The 14499-nt window shown below is 34.7% G+C and overlaps 4 protein-coding genes across 5 annotated transcripts in view; 2 read left to right on the top strand and 2 right to left on the bottom strand.

Annotated features, from left to right (window-relative positions):
• Positions 1-2522, bottom strand: part of LOC119839333 — a 4618-nt gene extending 2096 nt beyond the window's left edge. Inside the window, exons 1-4 of the mRNA XM_038365577.1 lie at positions 2344-2522; positions 1541-1757; positions 679-849; positions 182-274 (exon numbers count right to left, since the gene is read on the bottom strand). Coding sequence (XP_038221505.1) covers positions 182-274; positions 679-849; positions 1541-1757; positions 2344-2522 — 660 coding nt within the window. The remainder of the gene's footprint in view (positions 1-181; positions 275-678; positions 850-1540; positions 1758-2343) is intronic.
• Positions 2523-2742: 220 nt separating this feature from the next.
• LOC119839351 lies at positions 2743-7507 on the top strand. 2 transcript variants are annotated; one of them, XM_038365611.1, is made up of 3 exons: positions 2743-2995; positions 5879-6003; positions 7288-7507. In XM_038365611.1, the coding sequence occupies exons 1-3, from the start codon at positions 2957-2959 to the stop codon at positions 7409-7411; spliced, it is 288 nt and encodes a 95-aa protein (XP_038221539.1). In that variant the 5' UTR covers positions 2743-2956; the 3' UTR covers positions 7412-7507. The 2 variants fall into 2 exon arrangements, with proteins under 2 accessions (XP_038221539.1, XP_038221538.1); XM_038365610.1 differs by having other exon boundaries at positions 2743-3016.
• Positions 7508-8536: 1029 nt separating this feature from the next.
• LOC119839347 lies at positions 8537-14223 on the bottom strand. Its single transcript, XM_038365605.1, has 4 exons — positions 14099-14223; positions 12524-12621; positions 11898-12018; positions 8537-8692 (listed from the first exon to the last, which is right to left on the bottom strand). The coding sequence occupies exons 1-4, from the start codon at positions 14113-14115 to the stop codon at positions 8587-8589; spliced, it is 342 nt and encodes a 113-aa protein (XP_038221533.1). The 5' UTR covers positions 14116-14223; the 3' UTR covers positions 8537-8586.
• Positions 8714-11159, top strand: LOC119839346. Its single transcript, XM_038365603.1, has 2 exons — positions 8714-9266; positions 9385-11159. Exons 1-2 carry the CDS (start codon positions 9083-9085, stop codon positions 10611-10613), a joined length of 1413 nt encoding a protein of 470 aa, XP_038221531.1. The 5' UTR covers positions 8714-9082; the 3' UTR covers positions 10614-11159.
• Positions 14224-14499: the final 276 nt, after the last annotated feature.

Genomic DNA, 14499 nt, shown 5'->3' with positions numbered 1-14499 from the left:
ACTAAGGACCGCGGGGGCGCTACTCCCCGTCACCTCGCCACAAGGTGCCCTGCGGGCTTATTATTATTATTATTATTTACTTCGCATTCTCCACAATTTGCGTGTATGTCCACGTAATGCCCACGTATGAACCGGGTTATAATTTACGAATGTTAATACTTTTAAATCTACTAAACATTACCTTGAAGTCTGTGTTCAATTCATCCCCAGGATATATTTCTCCCGTGGGATTTGATATAGCTGCAGCTATATCGTACGGTGAATGGACGAAAAACTGGAAAATCACCATTTGTTCTTAGACTAAATTGCATTGACTTATTTGTATGTGGTCTTTGTTGATACATTGCCCGCTTTTAAGGCATAAGAGATAAGTTAAAGGAAGAAATTATAAGGGGGATAAAGAATAGACTGGGAAGGGTGTGGAAAAGGAAATAGTCTTTGATATCTATAATATATATATAAAATTTTCGAATCACAATGCTAGTTATCATACTCCACCGAAACAGCTAGACCGATTCTAATGCAATTTTGTATACATCGGATGCATATCGGATAGGTCTGAGAATCAGCCGACATCTGACAACATCTGACAACGTGATGAGAGTAAGGCAGAACAGCGCGTGCTGGGTCAGCTAGTGATCTTATATAATTAACTAAAGTATGAAAAAAATTAATCACCCTAACACCACTCTCGGCGTCAATTTTCACGTAACAAAACTCGCTGTGGTAGTGACATTTCATTAGCGTCTGGCCCTGCCACGGAGCACCACTGATGCGCTGATACTGCGCATACTCCGAGTTGAAGGTCTTGCAGAGACCCTCCTCTGTCATCACTGTGATCCATTTTACCTGCGAATAATTATTTAAAAAGAAATTGAAGCACAAAAAAGCGAAAAATAAATTGATATCTAATATATAAAATTCTCGTGTCACAGTTTTCGGTGCCATACTCCTCCGAAACGGCTTGACCGATTTTGATGAAATTTTTTGTGCTTATCCGGTATCTATGGAAATCGGCCAACATCTATTTTTTATCCCCCTAAATGATAAGAGTAAGGCAGAATAGCGTTTGCCGGGTCAGCTAGTAATTATTATATTATCCATATCCACTCAAGTTACTAGATAAAGAAGTACTATTCCGAATTCTAAAATAGACCAAAAAATAACAAAAATTTCCTACTAAGCACAATCATGATAATTGGTTGAAAACCCACGCAGTTACCGAGTACCATAGTCAAAAAATTCATTCAAATTTAGAACGTCCATGTTATTAAAGGTAAGTCGGTTGAAAAGTCGTTATTGTTTAAGATTCTACTGTATTTACAACACTTCTCGTTTGTTTTAGCCATATACTGAGTTGGTCCCTTGTCAATAGAAAAATGTGGGGAAAATAAAATTTCTTATTTTTATTTGTGTTTTTGACAATAAATGTTTTTATTATTATTGGTATTTATTTTGTAGCTTATACGCTTAGTTCAGTAATAGATAAGTCAATTGATTGTTAATAAAAAAAAAATAATAAAAGATCTAATTTACATACCTCAAAATTAGTCTGAGAGGCAGTTACTTTTATTGGGAAGTCGGGATGCACACTTATAGCTAGCTGGAGCAAGTCTATTCTATTCAAAGTATCGTCCCCTTGGTACTTCCAGAAGTTCTGAAGATTGGTGCGAAACGATATCTCCGCGATCAAAGCGACAAATTCTTGATAATACAGAAACTTTTCGGAATCCGAGTCTTCGGTTATATTCCAATATCTGAAAATCCATTGGTGTTAAAGCTTTAACCAATCGTAAAAAGGCAAGCAAAATGCAATATCGATTACATTGAAATTAATGCTAAACTTTATTTAACTAATAAAATTCTGATCTAAAATATCACAAGAAACACGTTTTTGAAAATCAATTCAGACATGGAGGCGCCGTAACGAGTTATATTACGAAAACTCCTGTCACTTCATAAAGCCTCGTTTGTCCTGACCTATCTATCAAGATATAAACATAACTCTCATCACTAGCACGGATGGCTGTTGTCCACAGTAAGGTACAAATTATTCTACCCACATTTATGTTCCTTTTTTCTACCCTTTTAGTGCGTCAAAATTGTATTTGAAAGTTGTCTGAAATTGTTTTACTTACTGTTGCGTGAAGCCATTTATATTGCTTTACAAAATTGAAAAAAAAATCTACTAAATTTTTACGCTAGTGTTAAATTGTGTTAAATAAACAAAATAAATAAATTTTATTTTATTTAAAATTAATATCTTTAAAAAAAAAAAACAATATAACAAGCCACGTGGTCATGTAAGTGTAACATTGGTATTCAAATAGTTGTATGATATACCTTTGTATGACTTCCCTTGCTTTGTCCTGATCCACTCGTTCCAGCAAACATGCTGTGACAGCTGGAAAAACAGTTGACCAGCGACGGTAGTCCCTCTGCAAAGAGACGACCACTGGCTCCGAGTTGTATCTTGTTAACTGACTTAAGGCGCAATAAACTGCCCCATTAAACGCAATCATTGTAAGAGCGAACCATAGTAATCTAAATAAAATTTAAATAATATTATTTACTACACTAAGCAATTATTTTTTTCGAAGATTTGTTGTAATTCTATGTTTGTCACGAGATTACCAGTTTCATGGCTACTTTATAAAAAAGAAAATGAAACCTCTTTTGAATTTAGTTGCTTAAACATTATTAATCTATGACAGTTCATTATCGTACGTTAAATTCAAAAAAAGAATACCGTCCATTGACAAATGTCAAACATTTTCACAATGTGAAATTGGAGAAATGTGAATTTTTATATTATTTACATTAATTAATTAATAATTGCAAAAACTCTTATTTAGTGTACCTTTCGATGAAGTGAAAATTCTTCGTGACAGTATGCTTCAAGCCATGTAGCGTGGTCTCTTCGCAAAATTTGGTGTACATAGAATATAAGAAGGCGATGGATTTTCTGCTCGAGTCTATAATCGACTTCATTCGCGTAAGGCAACTTAATATTGCGGTTCGTTGTTCTACTGTTTTATGCTTTGCCATTTTATATGTCACGATATACGTACAGTTAGCACTGAAATGATTGTGCGCATTAATGTACTGTATAACTAACTATACATAGTACCTGATTTACACAACTCAATTATTTTTTAATGCGATACGTTAGAATTGCAGTAAAAAAAAATGTTCTATTAAATTTATAAATCCACCTTTGCTTACATTGTATTGTGAATATTCAGTATCATAGCTAGACGTCAAATATGTGTATTCGTTTTGTCACAAGGTTAATATAGATAAAACTGTTTTTTAGAAATTTAAAACTTTTTAACGGATTTAAACGCGATTTATCTATATATATAAAATTCTCGTGTCACAGTTTTCGTTGCCATACTCCTCCGAAACGGCTTGACCGATTCCTCTGAAATTTGGTAAGCATATTGGGTAGGTCTGAGAATCGGCCAACATCTATTTTTTATCCTGATATTCCTACGGGATACGGACTTACGCGGGTGAAACCGCGGGGCGCAGCTAGTTCATTATATTATTAACCTGACGTTTCGAACACTACAGCGAGCGTGGTCACGTGGGAGACTGAGATGTTATATGTTATATAACATCTCGAAACGTCGGGTTAATAATATAATTAATAAATCGCGTTTAAATCCGTTAAAAAGTTTTTAATTTCTAAATGTATAATATACGCGTAAAAACAAACACAAGAAAATACTGAAACTTTTTTTTTTATCTTATTTAAGCTGAATGTACCCTACCTCTTGTATATTAACCACTCACAAATTTTAATGGCGCCGAGAGATTTAAATAACTTTTTTAACAAACGCGATGGACATGGCTTATTGAGATATATAATTTCCCTTTCCTCATCGGTTCAAAATCCTAATATGTAAGTAGTTATGGGAATAAATTAGATTTATTTTTTGGTACAGTACGTAAACTTCCAGGTAATTGTAGTTTAATGTTCACTAGCCAGTCTTCGTACTCCTATATGCAACATTAGTTTTAACAAAATCAAGTGATACCGAATGTATATGTACATGAAAAAGATAAAGAGGGACTAATAAAAGTCCTATTAGACTACATAGAATAAGAAATCTTTGATAACTCGCATATTTCTCCTTCCCTTGAGATTTTCGGGATAAAAAATAAATCATCATTAGTTCATCATCATCATATGTTCCCACTGCTGGGGGCCATGCCTCGTATGAGGGTTAAGGGGGAAAAAATAAATATGATAGCATATAATGTTCTTTTTTGTGTCTCAAAATATCTATGGTGCGGAATTTAATCTATTTCGGTTCAGTAATTTAGGCGTGAAAGAGATAGATAGACAGACAGATGGAGTTTATTTAATAATATTAGTAAGGATTGTTACAACAATAATCACTAGCACAAAGGTCAAATTCTAAACTCGGTAATATCGTTTCGGTTAATATTAAACGTAGCAAGCATACTTGCGTATGTTTACTTTATCAATTAAAAAATAATCCAATTAAGTGTATCTAGGCAATTTTAGATCGATGATACATAAACGTTTTAATACTTTACTTTAGTTAATGGTTTACTGTCATTTAAATGTGTATCGCTTTAAGTAATCTAATATCTCCTAATTGATGAATAATTGAGACCATTAGAAGATTCGTACGATATAGGTATAGATTTGCTAGCCGCGCCCCACCGTTTCACCCGCGTCATTCTGTATCCCATAGGAATATCGGGATCAAAAGTTGCCTATGTGTTACTTCAGTTGTCCAGCTATCTACATGCCATATTTCATTGCAATCGGTTGAGTAGTTTTTACGTGTAAGAGTAACAAACACACACACATCCTTACAAACTTTCGCATTTATAATACTAGCTGCGCCCCGCGGTTTTACCCACGAAAGTCCGTATCCCGTAGGAATATCGGGATAGCAAGTTGCCTATATGTTATTACAGTTGTCCAGCTATCTACGTACCAAATTTCATTGTAATCGGTTCAGTAGTTTTTGCGTGAAAGAGCATCAAACACACACATATCCTTACAAACTTTCGCATTTATAATATTAGTAGGATAGGATAGGATAGCATATTTTTATTGATACCGTGTTCTGTATCTTTTATTGACTAGTGGTTCGCCCAGGCTTAACCCTATCACGGGTTTTGCTCTGCATGAGAACCTTCCTTGTGCCTTAATAAAAACGTAAACGTCTTTGCAAAACATCTGGCGATTCATTTTTTTGTATAAAGGGATATAGTTAAAAAAACAAGAAGTCTCGCAAGCTCTAATACTTATAATAATTAAGTATAGATACGTAAGGAAGGAAATTATTTAAAGCTAGCGATCCTTATCAAGGTAATAAAATCAATTCATAATAATATTACTGTATTCTCACCGATCGTTGATAAATGACAGATTTAAATTAAATCTTTCCGCTGGAATTGGTTGAAAATCCTATCTAAATGAGACGGTTACATACAATAATATAGGTTGTATAAGATGTGTAGGTTTGTACGCGTAAGGTCACAAATGTTTGGTTTGAAGTTTTTAAATTTTGTCGAATTATTTTCGAGTTAAATCGTAACGAATAGAACAAAGAATCCTTTGTTCTTGATATCAAATAAATTGACCAACATTGTTACATGAATATATGTGGGTATACCCGTTACTTATACATGTTGCATAAGTCGAGCCTTATTGTTTTTTATAGTCTAAAACAATAAGGTAAAGAAGCCTTATTGTCGAGCCTTATTTTTTTTATAGTCTAAAACAATAAGACTTCTTTAAGTCGAGCCTTATTGTTTTTTAACTACATCTTTATGCGGGTGGTAGCACTGTTTACGATTGTCCAACGTAAATATCTATAATTTTTCGCAGGTGGCAGCACTGTTGACGATTATCTACTTCGTCTACCAATACCGGGACATGCTGTTCCGAATGAAGGAGGAGGAGGAGGAGCCCCGCTGCAGGCACTCCACGCGCCTGTCGAGGTCCCGCTCCAGGTGATCCGCTTTTCTATCGGACATAATTTGCATTTTTTTTTTATATCATAGCGGGCAAATGAGCTGGTGGTTCGCCTGATGGTAAACGATCACCACCGCTCATGAACATTCGCAAAGGTGGCTCTGCGAATGCGCTGCCCGCTTTTATGGGGTAAGTGAAAAGGAAAGGATTAATGACAGAAAAGAAGGAATGGACTGGGAAGGGTGAGGAAAAGGAAATGGGCCTCCGGCTCCCCCACTCTCCGTACGAAACACAGGGGCATGCCACTATTTCACGCCGGTTTTCTGTGGGGGTGTGGTACTTCCCCGGTGCGAGCTGGCCCAATTCGTGCCGAAGCGTGCTCGACTCCCAAAAACTTCGCTTGTAGGAATTTAGGAAATAACCAGGCATTTAACCATTACCAGTAACAACTTTCGTCCCCTATTTTATTCCCTTGTGCGGAGAATTTATCAGAATCATTACTTGGTGAATACCTACATCATATAGTAACTATCTGACCGCCTCCTTGGTACAGTGGTTAACGCGTGAGCGTAGAACCGAGTGGTCCTGGGTTCGATTCCCGGTGGGGACGCACAAAAAAAAAATGTCTCGGTCTGGCAGGACACAGAAGGCTGATCACCTACTTGTCCCTAAAGAAAATCGATCAGTGAAACGGATGTACATCATCTGCCCCATACCCCACTAGGGGACACGGGACTTCACTTGATAGTAACTATCTGCATGCCAAATTGTAACCCGATCGGTCTATAGTACTTTGGGGTGAGCGTTGATAGATTATTCAATCACTCGGGCACCTTTAAGTTTTACATATTACTAGCTTTTGCCCGCGGCTTCGCACGAGTTAATTCGTAGTATTTTAATATATGTAATTGTACATATAAACCTTCCTCTTGAATCACTCTATCTATTAAAATCGAATCCATCCTCGTTGCGGAGATCCGCCATTGAGCATAATTTTTTTGTATATATCTCATCATAACTCGGAAACTAAGTGTCCGATTTTAATAATGTAAAGAAGTATATAATGTAACATAATTGACCTTGAATATAGAGTCATTTATTTTTATATAGATTAATACCATCGCACGAATATTATCAATTTAAAATTACACTCCATTTTTAACTAATTAATTTTAACTAAAAACAGCAAGATATATAAAAACAGATTTTGATATACCTTGCTACCCTCAAAATGTCTTAAAAGCTAATGCATCTATGCAACCTACAGCAAAGAACGTTTCACCGTAAATGCTTTTATGTTTAAAAAATTTTAATGTTCGCAGGTCGTGTTCTAGGTCCAGATCGAAAACCAGGGCGAGTTATCCCTTAACTGATAAGAATGGCCGTCGGGGTCGACGACCTACCCGCCGATGCCCTGACTGCAGTCTATGCAACATAGAGCAATAGAGCATAGACAATAAGCAACATAGACAAGTGGAACTTTGTGCCGTATAATGTGGAAAATATTAAGATTTAAATTTTAACGATATTTAATATGTATATTTGCGGATATTTCTCGAAATTATATAATATTTTGGCAATATGTGGTTTTGTTTTGGGTAGAGACAAATTTTTGACGTGACAACGTCTTAAATTAGGTTGCGGCTCGGAGTCACTCATGAAAAAGTGTAACGCCCGGTAACGTTAAGATGAGTCACCGAACTATGATCGGTCCGCCGCGCGCGCAGCACTAGAGAATTAGGCGCATTGAATTGGCGCGTGCTTGTGTCTCTGTCTCTGTCTTTCTCGAGCGTTCTTGGCGTTGGAAAAAAAGACGTTGTCACGTAAAATCTTCGCCTGTAAAACCGACTTTACAGGCAACCATTTTTATTTTGTGAGTTTGTCCAGCTGTGTTTTTTTGAGAGTGCCAGCTTCACACTAGAAGGTACCACACAGCAACAGAAAATTGGTGAGAATTAATAGCACGCAAGTATTGGAGCTGTGATTTGTATGGTGAATTCGAGAACCAGCTAACAAACAGCCAACCTGGCTCAAATACTTTTCCCCACTCTTCCCAGTCCATGTCAAACCATTTCTTATTCCTTGTTCCTGAAAGCGGGTATCGCGCCTGCACGAATTTACTCTGCAATTGTTCATAGGCGATTGTAATCGATTACCATCGTCCATTAGGCGAAGCACTAGCTCGGTTGCTACTACTGTACTATCTAGTCTAAGTAGGTAAAAAATAAACATAAAGAAATTTATTTTGAAGTCGGTTGAAAAGAGGTAATTGAGAACAACGAAGAAATTGAAAATATTCATTATTCATAAGTCAATAAAAAATTGTAAATGCTTACTACATAGGTAGATTGACTAATAGACAACAATTAGAAACGTACATTTAAATATAAATTGATAATAATAATTAAGATCTACACATACATTTTTACGTTTTTAAAGCAATAATCATACCTATTATATTAATTAGATAATAAATTGGTTCCTATAAAGAATGAGTATTCAGTATCTATTAATAATGTGATAATATAGATGTAACAATAATATTCATTGATAAAATGAAACAGAACCATGTATTTATTTACTATATTTACTTTATTTAAATAACATTACAATAACAATTATTACATACTATCACTACTCGAATTCCCGGAATCTGACGATGAATTGGATACAGTATTTTGTATTATTGAGGAAACAGGACAGCAAGTCTCTTCACTCGTGCATACTCTGGAATGAATAAAATTATTATTGTTAGGTGATTTCACAATTTCCTTTTTGATATCAAATCATTGTATATAATCATTGTAATTCAATTCAATTCAATTTTATTTTATGAATGGCAGTGCTGTGTTGCCACAATTTTGCCAATGTCACGTTGTGGATAGTTTTACATCTCAGAGATTTATAAGAGGCTCAAAAGTATCCGTCAAGCGCATAATAATATATATATAATCATTGTATATCATTGTAATCATGAACGTGCCTCACTTTATTATGTTAATTGACAACTATCAGAAACCATAGATTATACACTTATATAGTCAGAAACTATTTGACATTTAGTAACTAAACAGTGAACCGTCAAAATTCAATTTCTTTCGCAACATTGAAGTGTTTATGTTTGTTAATTTATCGATGCAGGATGTTTTAATTATTCATAATATATTGAATCATAAAAAGCTAAATAGGACTTTTTATATTGAGAATCACGCAATTAAAGCTAGAGGTATGACTGAGGAGTCGTCTAACGATGCATCCGTCGTCGCTATCATATCTGATGAGGAAGATGACTCTTATTCAGGTATATTTTTCTGGATTTACACTATATTTATGAGAAGTTAACTTTTAAATTTATTAAGTATGTAGCGTATATTTATAACATAAGTACCTAGTGTTCTAAGATTATTCGCTTTTTACAGATAAACCAATTATTAAACTATTTAAACGTCTTATAGCTAATGATAGCAAACAAAACACGATACTAACTAACAATCAAATTCTCGACTTACTAAAATTGGAGTTCGATATCGATATATTAGTATTACACAGCTTAGAGGTTGACATTTATATAACACTGATGAAGAGGTTCTTAAAGGACTGGCCCCAATGGGAAGACTTTGACAATAAAGTGAATGAAGCCAAGAAAAAAAATGAGATCAATGCGTTAAAAAATATGCTACAGGAAAAACATGACAATCTTAAAGAGTATTTACGATCTGTTATTGATATAGCAAAGCCTCGGGCGAAAGAAGCAGTACTTAAAGCAAAAGAACACATCAAGAACAACACTGAAATGCCCAAAAATGATGGAAGCGACAATACAAATGCAGAGGCTATCTTAGAAGTGGATGCGTCACGCTGGCAACTTGACCATCTGTTTTTACGATTGCCAGTAGCAGGCTCAATTTTCAATGTTGATCCGCAGCCTCCATACTCAAAAATCACAGTGAATAATTTTAAAACAGAAGCCATGTTGAATTGGTGGAATATGAATATAGAAATACGGTTACGAAATAAAGGTCCCAATTTATTGTACAGGAGAGAAATGATTCACGAATTAAGGCATACATTGGTGAATAAAATATTACCAAACCAAAATAACCCATGCATCAAACTCGACCAAGAGTTGCAAGTTAAAATGAAGTTAAAAAGTCGACCAACTGAGAGTCCCAGATTAATTGATTTTATAGATAAGATAGCTTCTATGTATCCTGTGAAAAACTGTGACATAAATGAGGTGTTTGAATTTGTTAAAAAAGATTTATTTTTGATGCCCCAGAAGGTGTTTACTGCTGCGCTTTATAAAAGATATTTAAACGAATACAGTTACGTCCGTTACCATTATGTAATGGATGATAATGGAAATCTGCAAGACAAATACGATATACAATTAGAAGAGATCGTTTTGCCGATGGTCAAGTTCAATATTGCTGCATTCGACGTGAAGGATGTTGTCCTTGACGCGACGAGTTTGATCGTGGAATGTTCTACCTGTAAGGAGTCATTCACAGGGGCAAAACTTTTGACAGAATTGAGGGAACATTTTGGAGCGCATCCACCTGAAAAACCGTGGTTATGTACGAACTGTGGTTTAGAGTTTCCGATGTTGCTGCTGGCGGAGAGGTGGTGGTCGCATCGGTGCCAATGAATTTATAACTTCTAATTTTAATTTTTCATATGTGCGACGATGTACTGTTGACTCTGAGTATTTTCTATGGATGATGATGCTATGTGATGGATAGTTTTACATTGTACTTAGGGACTCGGCCTGGCATGGATGTAGTCACCAACCTGGGTCCGGTTTGGAATCTCTTATTGTACTATTAACTCTGTGAGTATATTCAATGATTCTGCTAGATAATTTTATGCAAATATTAACTGTAACCTATGGCATAACTCGCGTGATACCCAGGTAGACGTCTCTGTACCAAATTTTATATAGATATTTTAAACTGTTTCCGTGTGACAGAGTAACAAACTAAGGATGTTTATATTTTTCGAACAGCATTCCAGATGATTGTAAATGCTACTATGTGTTTATGTAAATCTTTTCAAAATTTTTCTTCTTGTTTCATTATGAATTAAATTGTTTAGCATGGTTAACTTAATTTGTACATATCATTGCATGTGACATAATCTACATTCAAATAGGAATAATTTTGTGCTCAAGTGTAAATAAATAAATTTAAGTATATTATTTTTTTGTTTATATTCATGATCAACTTGAAAATTATAATTATACACAATATCATAAATAAAATTTAGTAAAATTTAGAAAAATCACTCAAATTCCAAATTTTGAAAATCTTGTCACATTTTTCTACAATATTTTCTGAATTCCTGGTATCGAAACTGAGACCTCTCGATTTGCCATCCTAACCACTAAACCATCAAGGTAGTTGATAATAAGCTACTGATGAGTTAAAAATTTAAAGAATCACAATGTGTGTAATTTTCACAATTATTAAGCTAATAATAGTATATAATATCTTTTCAGACTAAATAAACAATACTTTAATAACATTAAAATGCTTCATAAATAAAAATACTCAAGTTTAATTTTTATGTCATATTGGGCAGCTGAGCTAATGGATTGACTGATGGTAAGCGATCACCAACGCCCATGCTTTTATGGGATGAGGAATAATGATTGACGACTGATAAGAAGGAATGCACTGGGAAGGGTGAGGAAAAGGAAACGGGCGTCCGGCTCCCCCACTCGCCGTATGAAACACAGTAGCGTGAAATAGTAGCATCTATTTCACGCTGGTCTTCTGTGTGGTATTTCCCCGGTGCGAGCTAACGCAAACCGCGCCTAAGCGTGCTCGACTCACACAGTGAAAAATTAATTGTAAAGCTAGTAAAAGAAATGCTTGTCGAAAGAAAAATAAAGAAATATCAAATCTATTATAACATTAGAATGATTACGTACGTTTTATAATTATGTTTTGCGTATAAAGTGAAGTCGATAGCTCGCGTCCCATAGTCGCAGGACTCGCGGCGCGTGCACACGCCCGCATCGCCTCTGCCGGTGACACAAGATATGGCTCTGCCTGTATAAAATTTGTCTTTTAATTATATTGTATGTACCTGTGTTTAAATTTATTACGTAATGATTTTAATTTTTTGTCCCTTCCTCTGCGCCAAGGATATGAGCGGTGGTGATCGCTGAACATCAGGCGAACCACCAGTTCAGTTGCCTCTTACATAAAAAGGTATAAGGTATACTAGCTGCACCCCACAAAAGCTGTTCTGCCTTTCTCTTATCATTTAGGGGTATGAAAAATAGATGTTGGCCGATTCTCATAGATACCGGATAAGCACAAAAAATTTCATCAAAATCGGTCTAGCCGTTTCGGAGAAGTATGGCAACGAAAACTGTGACACGAGAATTTTATATGTTAAGATTTCATTAACTATAATATTATGTGTGCCTGTGTATTTACTACCTACTCATTAAAAAACTTTATTTATTCTATTACTGAGGTTTTCTCCCAACGCCATCTAGCGAAAAACCAATATAGTTGATTTATTTTAATAGGATTTGAGAATACGTACCATTTCCTTTAGTTGCAGATGTTGCTTGAGTTGTAGTCACTATGTTTTGTGGCATTTGCATCGCCACATGAATGCAAATAAGTAGGAAGACGGTAAATCTAGAATATATTACAAACATAAACATAATACATATTACTTACATAAAAAACACCCGAAGGTATCAGGTACTTTACATTTTTTACGATTGATATTTGATGGTAAGTTATTGCTGACACCTTGGATTTCCTAACCTATATCAAAAACTCTCATTCAAATCAATCAAGCTCCAGGCACCGGTGAATATATTATAGCGCAGCAGTGCCGCTTCTGGTTTAAAGCGAGTGGAAGCGATTCCAAGCGTCAGCTCGTAAGAGGCATATATATGCGTATGTAATGCATAATGCAAGTCATTTCATTGAACAAGATCCATTTTTCACGATTATCTTGTATAACAGAAAAACTATAACACTGAAATCGTTAAATAGTAGAAATAATTGAAAAAAATGGTTAGGTAATGTTATTTTTTAAATGAGAATGAATCGTTGCCTCAATAAAAGGGCGCCAATAGAACATTCATCTTCACCCTCAATGCGAGCTACAGCGGGAGCTTATAGCAGTATTCGCGACCCTTACTAAGTATCTACTATTATTAGACTAATCTTGGCCCTTACCGAAACACTTTTCGCCTCGTCAACGTGCTCGGTGTGAGAGCTGACAACCGACTTTTCGAAATCATGCACTCTATGCATTTATATGAATATACTTAAAATTTAATCCACCGCCTTAGCATATGACTATTTTCAACAACAAAAACATGCATAGCATAGAATGTTTACTTATTCTAAAAGAATTGTTTATTTTTTACTGATATCTCTAAGAATATTACAAATTATTGTTTCCAGTATGTACTAATACGCTTTTAGTAGCATTAGCCGTAGCTATGAGTCTTGGCGGTAAGAATTTTTGATCTAGCCCTATAAAATAGCTAATTTAAATAAAAATTGATTGTATGAACTAATTTTCTTCAAAAGATTTCCAACAATTAGCAAGGACCAAACGAGAAGGTTACTTGATTTAATAAATTGTTGTTTTAATTCATTTATGAATCAATTTACGAATCTAATATAAATACTTATATTTAATTTATTAATTGTATTTACCTTGTGCATTTATGGAATGCATTGATAACGGTCATGTAACATACCTAGTAACCTACCCATATATTAAAATACTTACTCAGACGTGATTTCATTACAATTTAATCCAATTGAATTTATTAAAAAAATCTGTTATGTCATTTGAAAGTAGTAGTTCAATATGTAGCTCATAATATTATATGACAAATGAAAGTGCATTAAAATATCAAATTTTATAAAGACTTTTTCAAATGTCGAATATAATTCATTCAATTATGGCTGTAAACTCAGACCAATAGAAAGCTAAAATAAAAAAAAAAACATTTGTCACTTTGACGGAGAGTTTTGGGGGTTTATGACAAAGATTTAAAAATTCGCTACTTTTAGGACACTATTTTAATGATTCTTTGCTGCGCTTTTTTATTAACGTATATTAAAAACATATCTAAATGCTACTCACGTTTTGCTTGTGTCCATTATGAATCACAATAATACACTGATTACAATATCGTGCTAGTCATTAATAAATCATCGGATGCAACCGCATATTTTTATAATGAACTTGCTTGACCTTATCGTGTAATATTGCTGTCAATAATAATTAAGCTAAGATAGAAATCTATTAACTGTCTAGTTGAAGTTTTGTCTTGAACTTCAGATACTTAAAGCGTCTAATAAATAGGTCGTAAATCATAAAAGTGTTAGTTTATTATTGTAGGTTACTTTTACACGTACCTACAATAAATGCGAAAGCGAACTGTGTGGGTCTTCACGCCTAAACCACTGAACCGATCTGGATGAAATTTGCCACTAAGATAGTTACCCGATATGCCATTGCGCTAATGGGTTTAATCATGGAAA

This window comes from Zerene cesonia, unplaced genomic scaffold (genome assembly GCF_012273895.1).
Source record: "Zerene cesonia ecotype Mississippi unplaced genomic scaffold, Zerene_cesonia_1.1 Zces_u012, whole genome shotgun sequence".
NCBI lineage: Eukaryota > Metazoa > Arthropoda > Insecta > Lepidoptera > Pieridae > Zerene > Zerene cesonia.
This window is presented reverse-complemented; position numbering and strand designations above follow the sequence as displayed.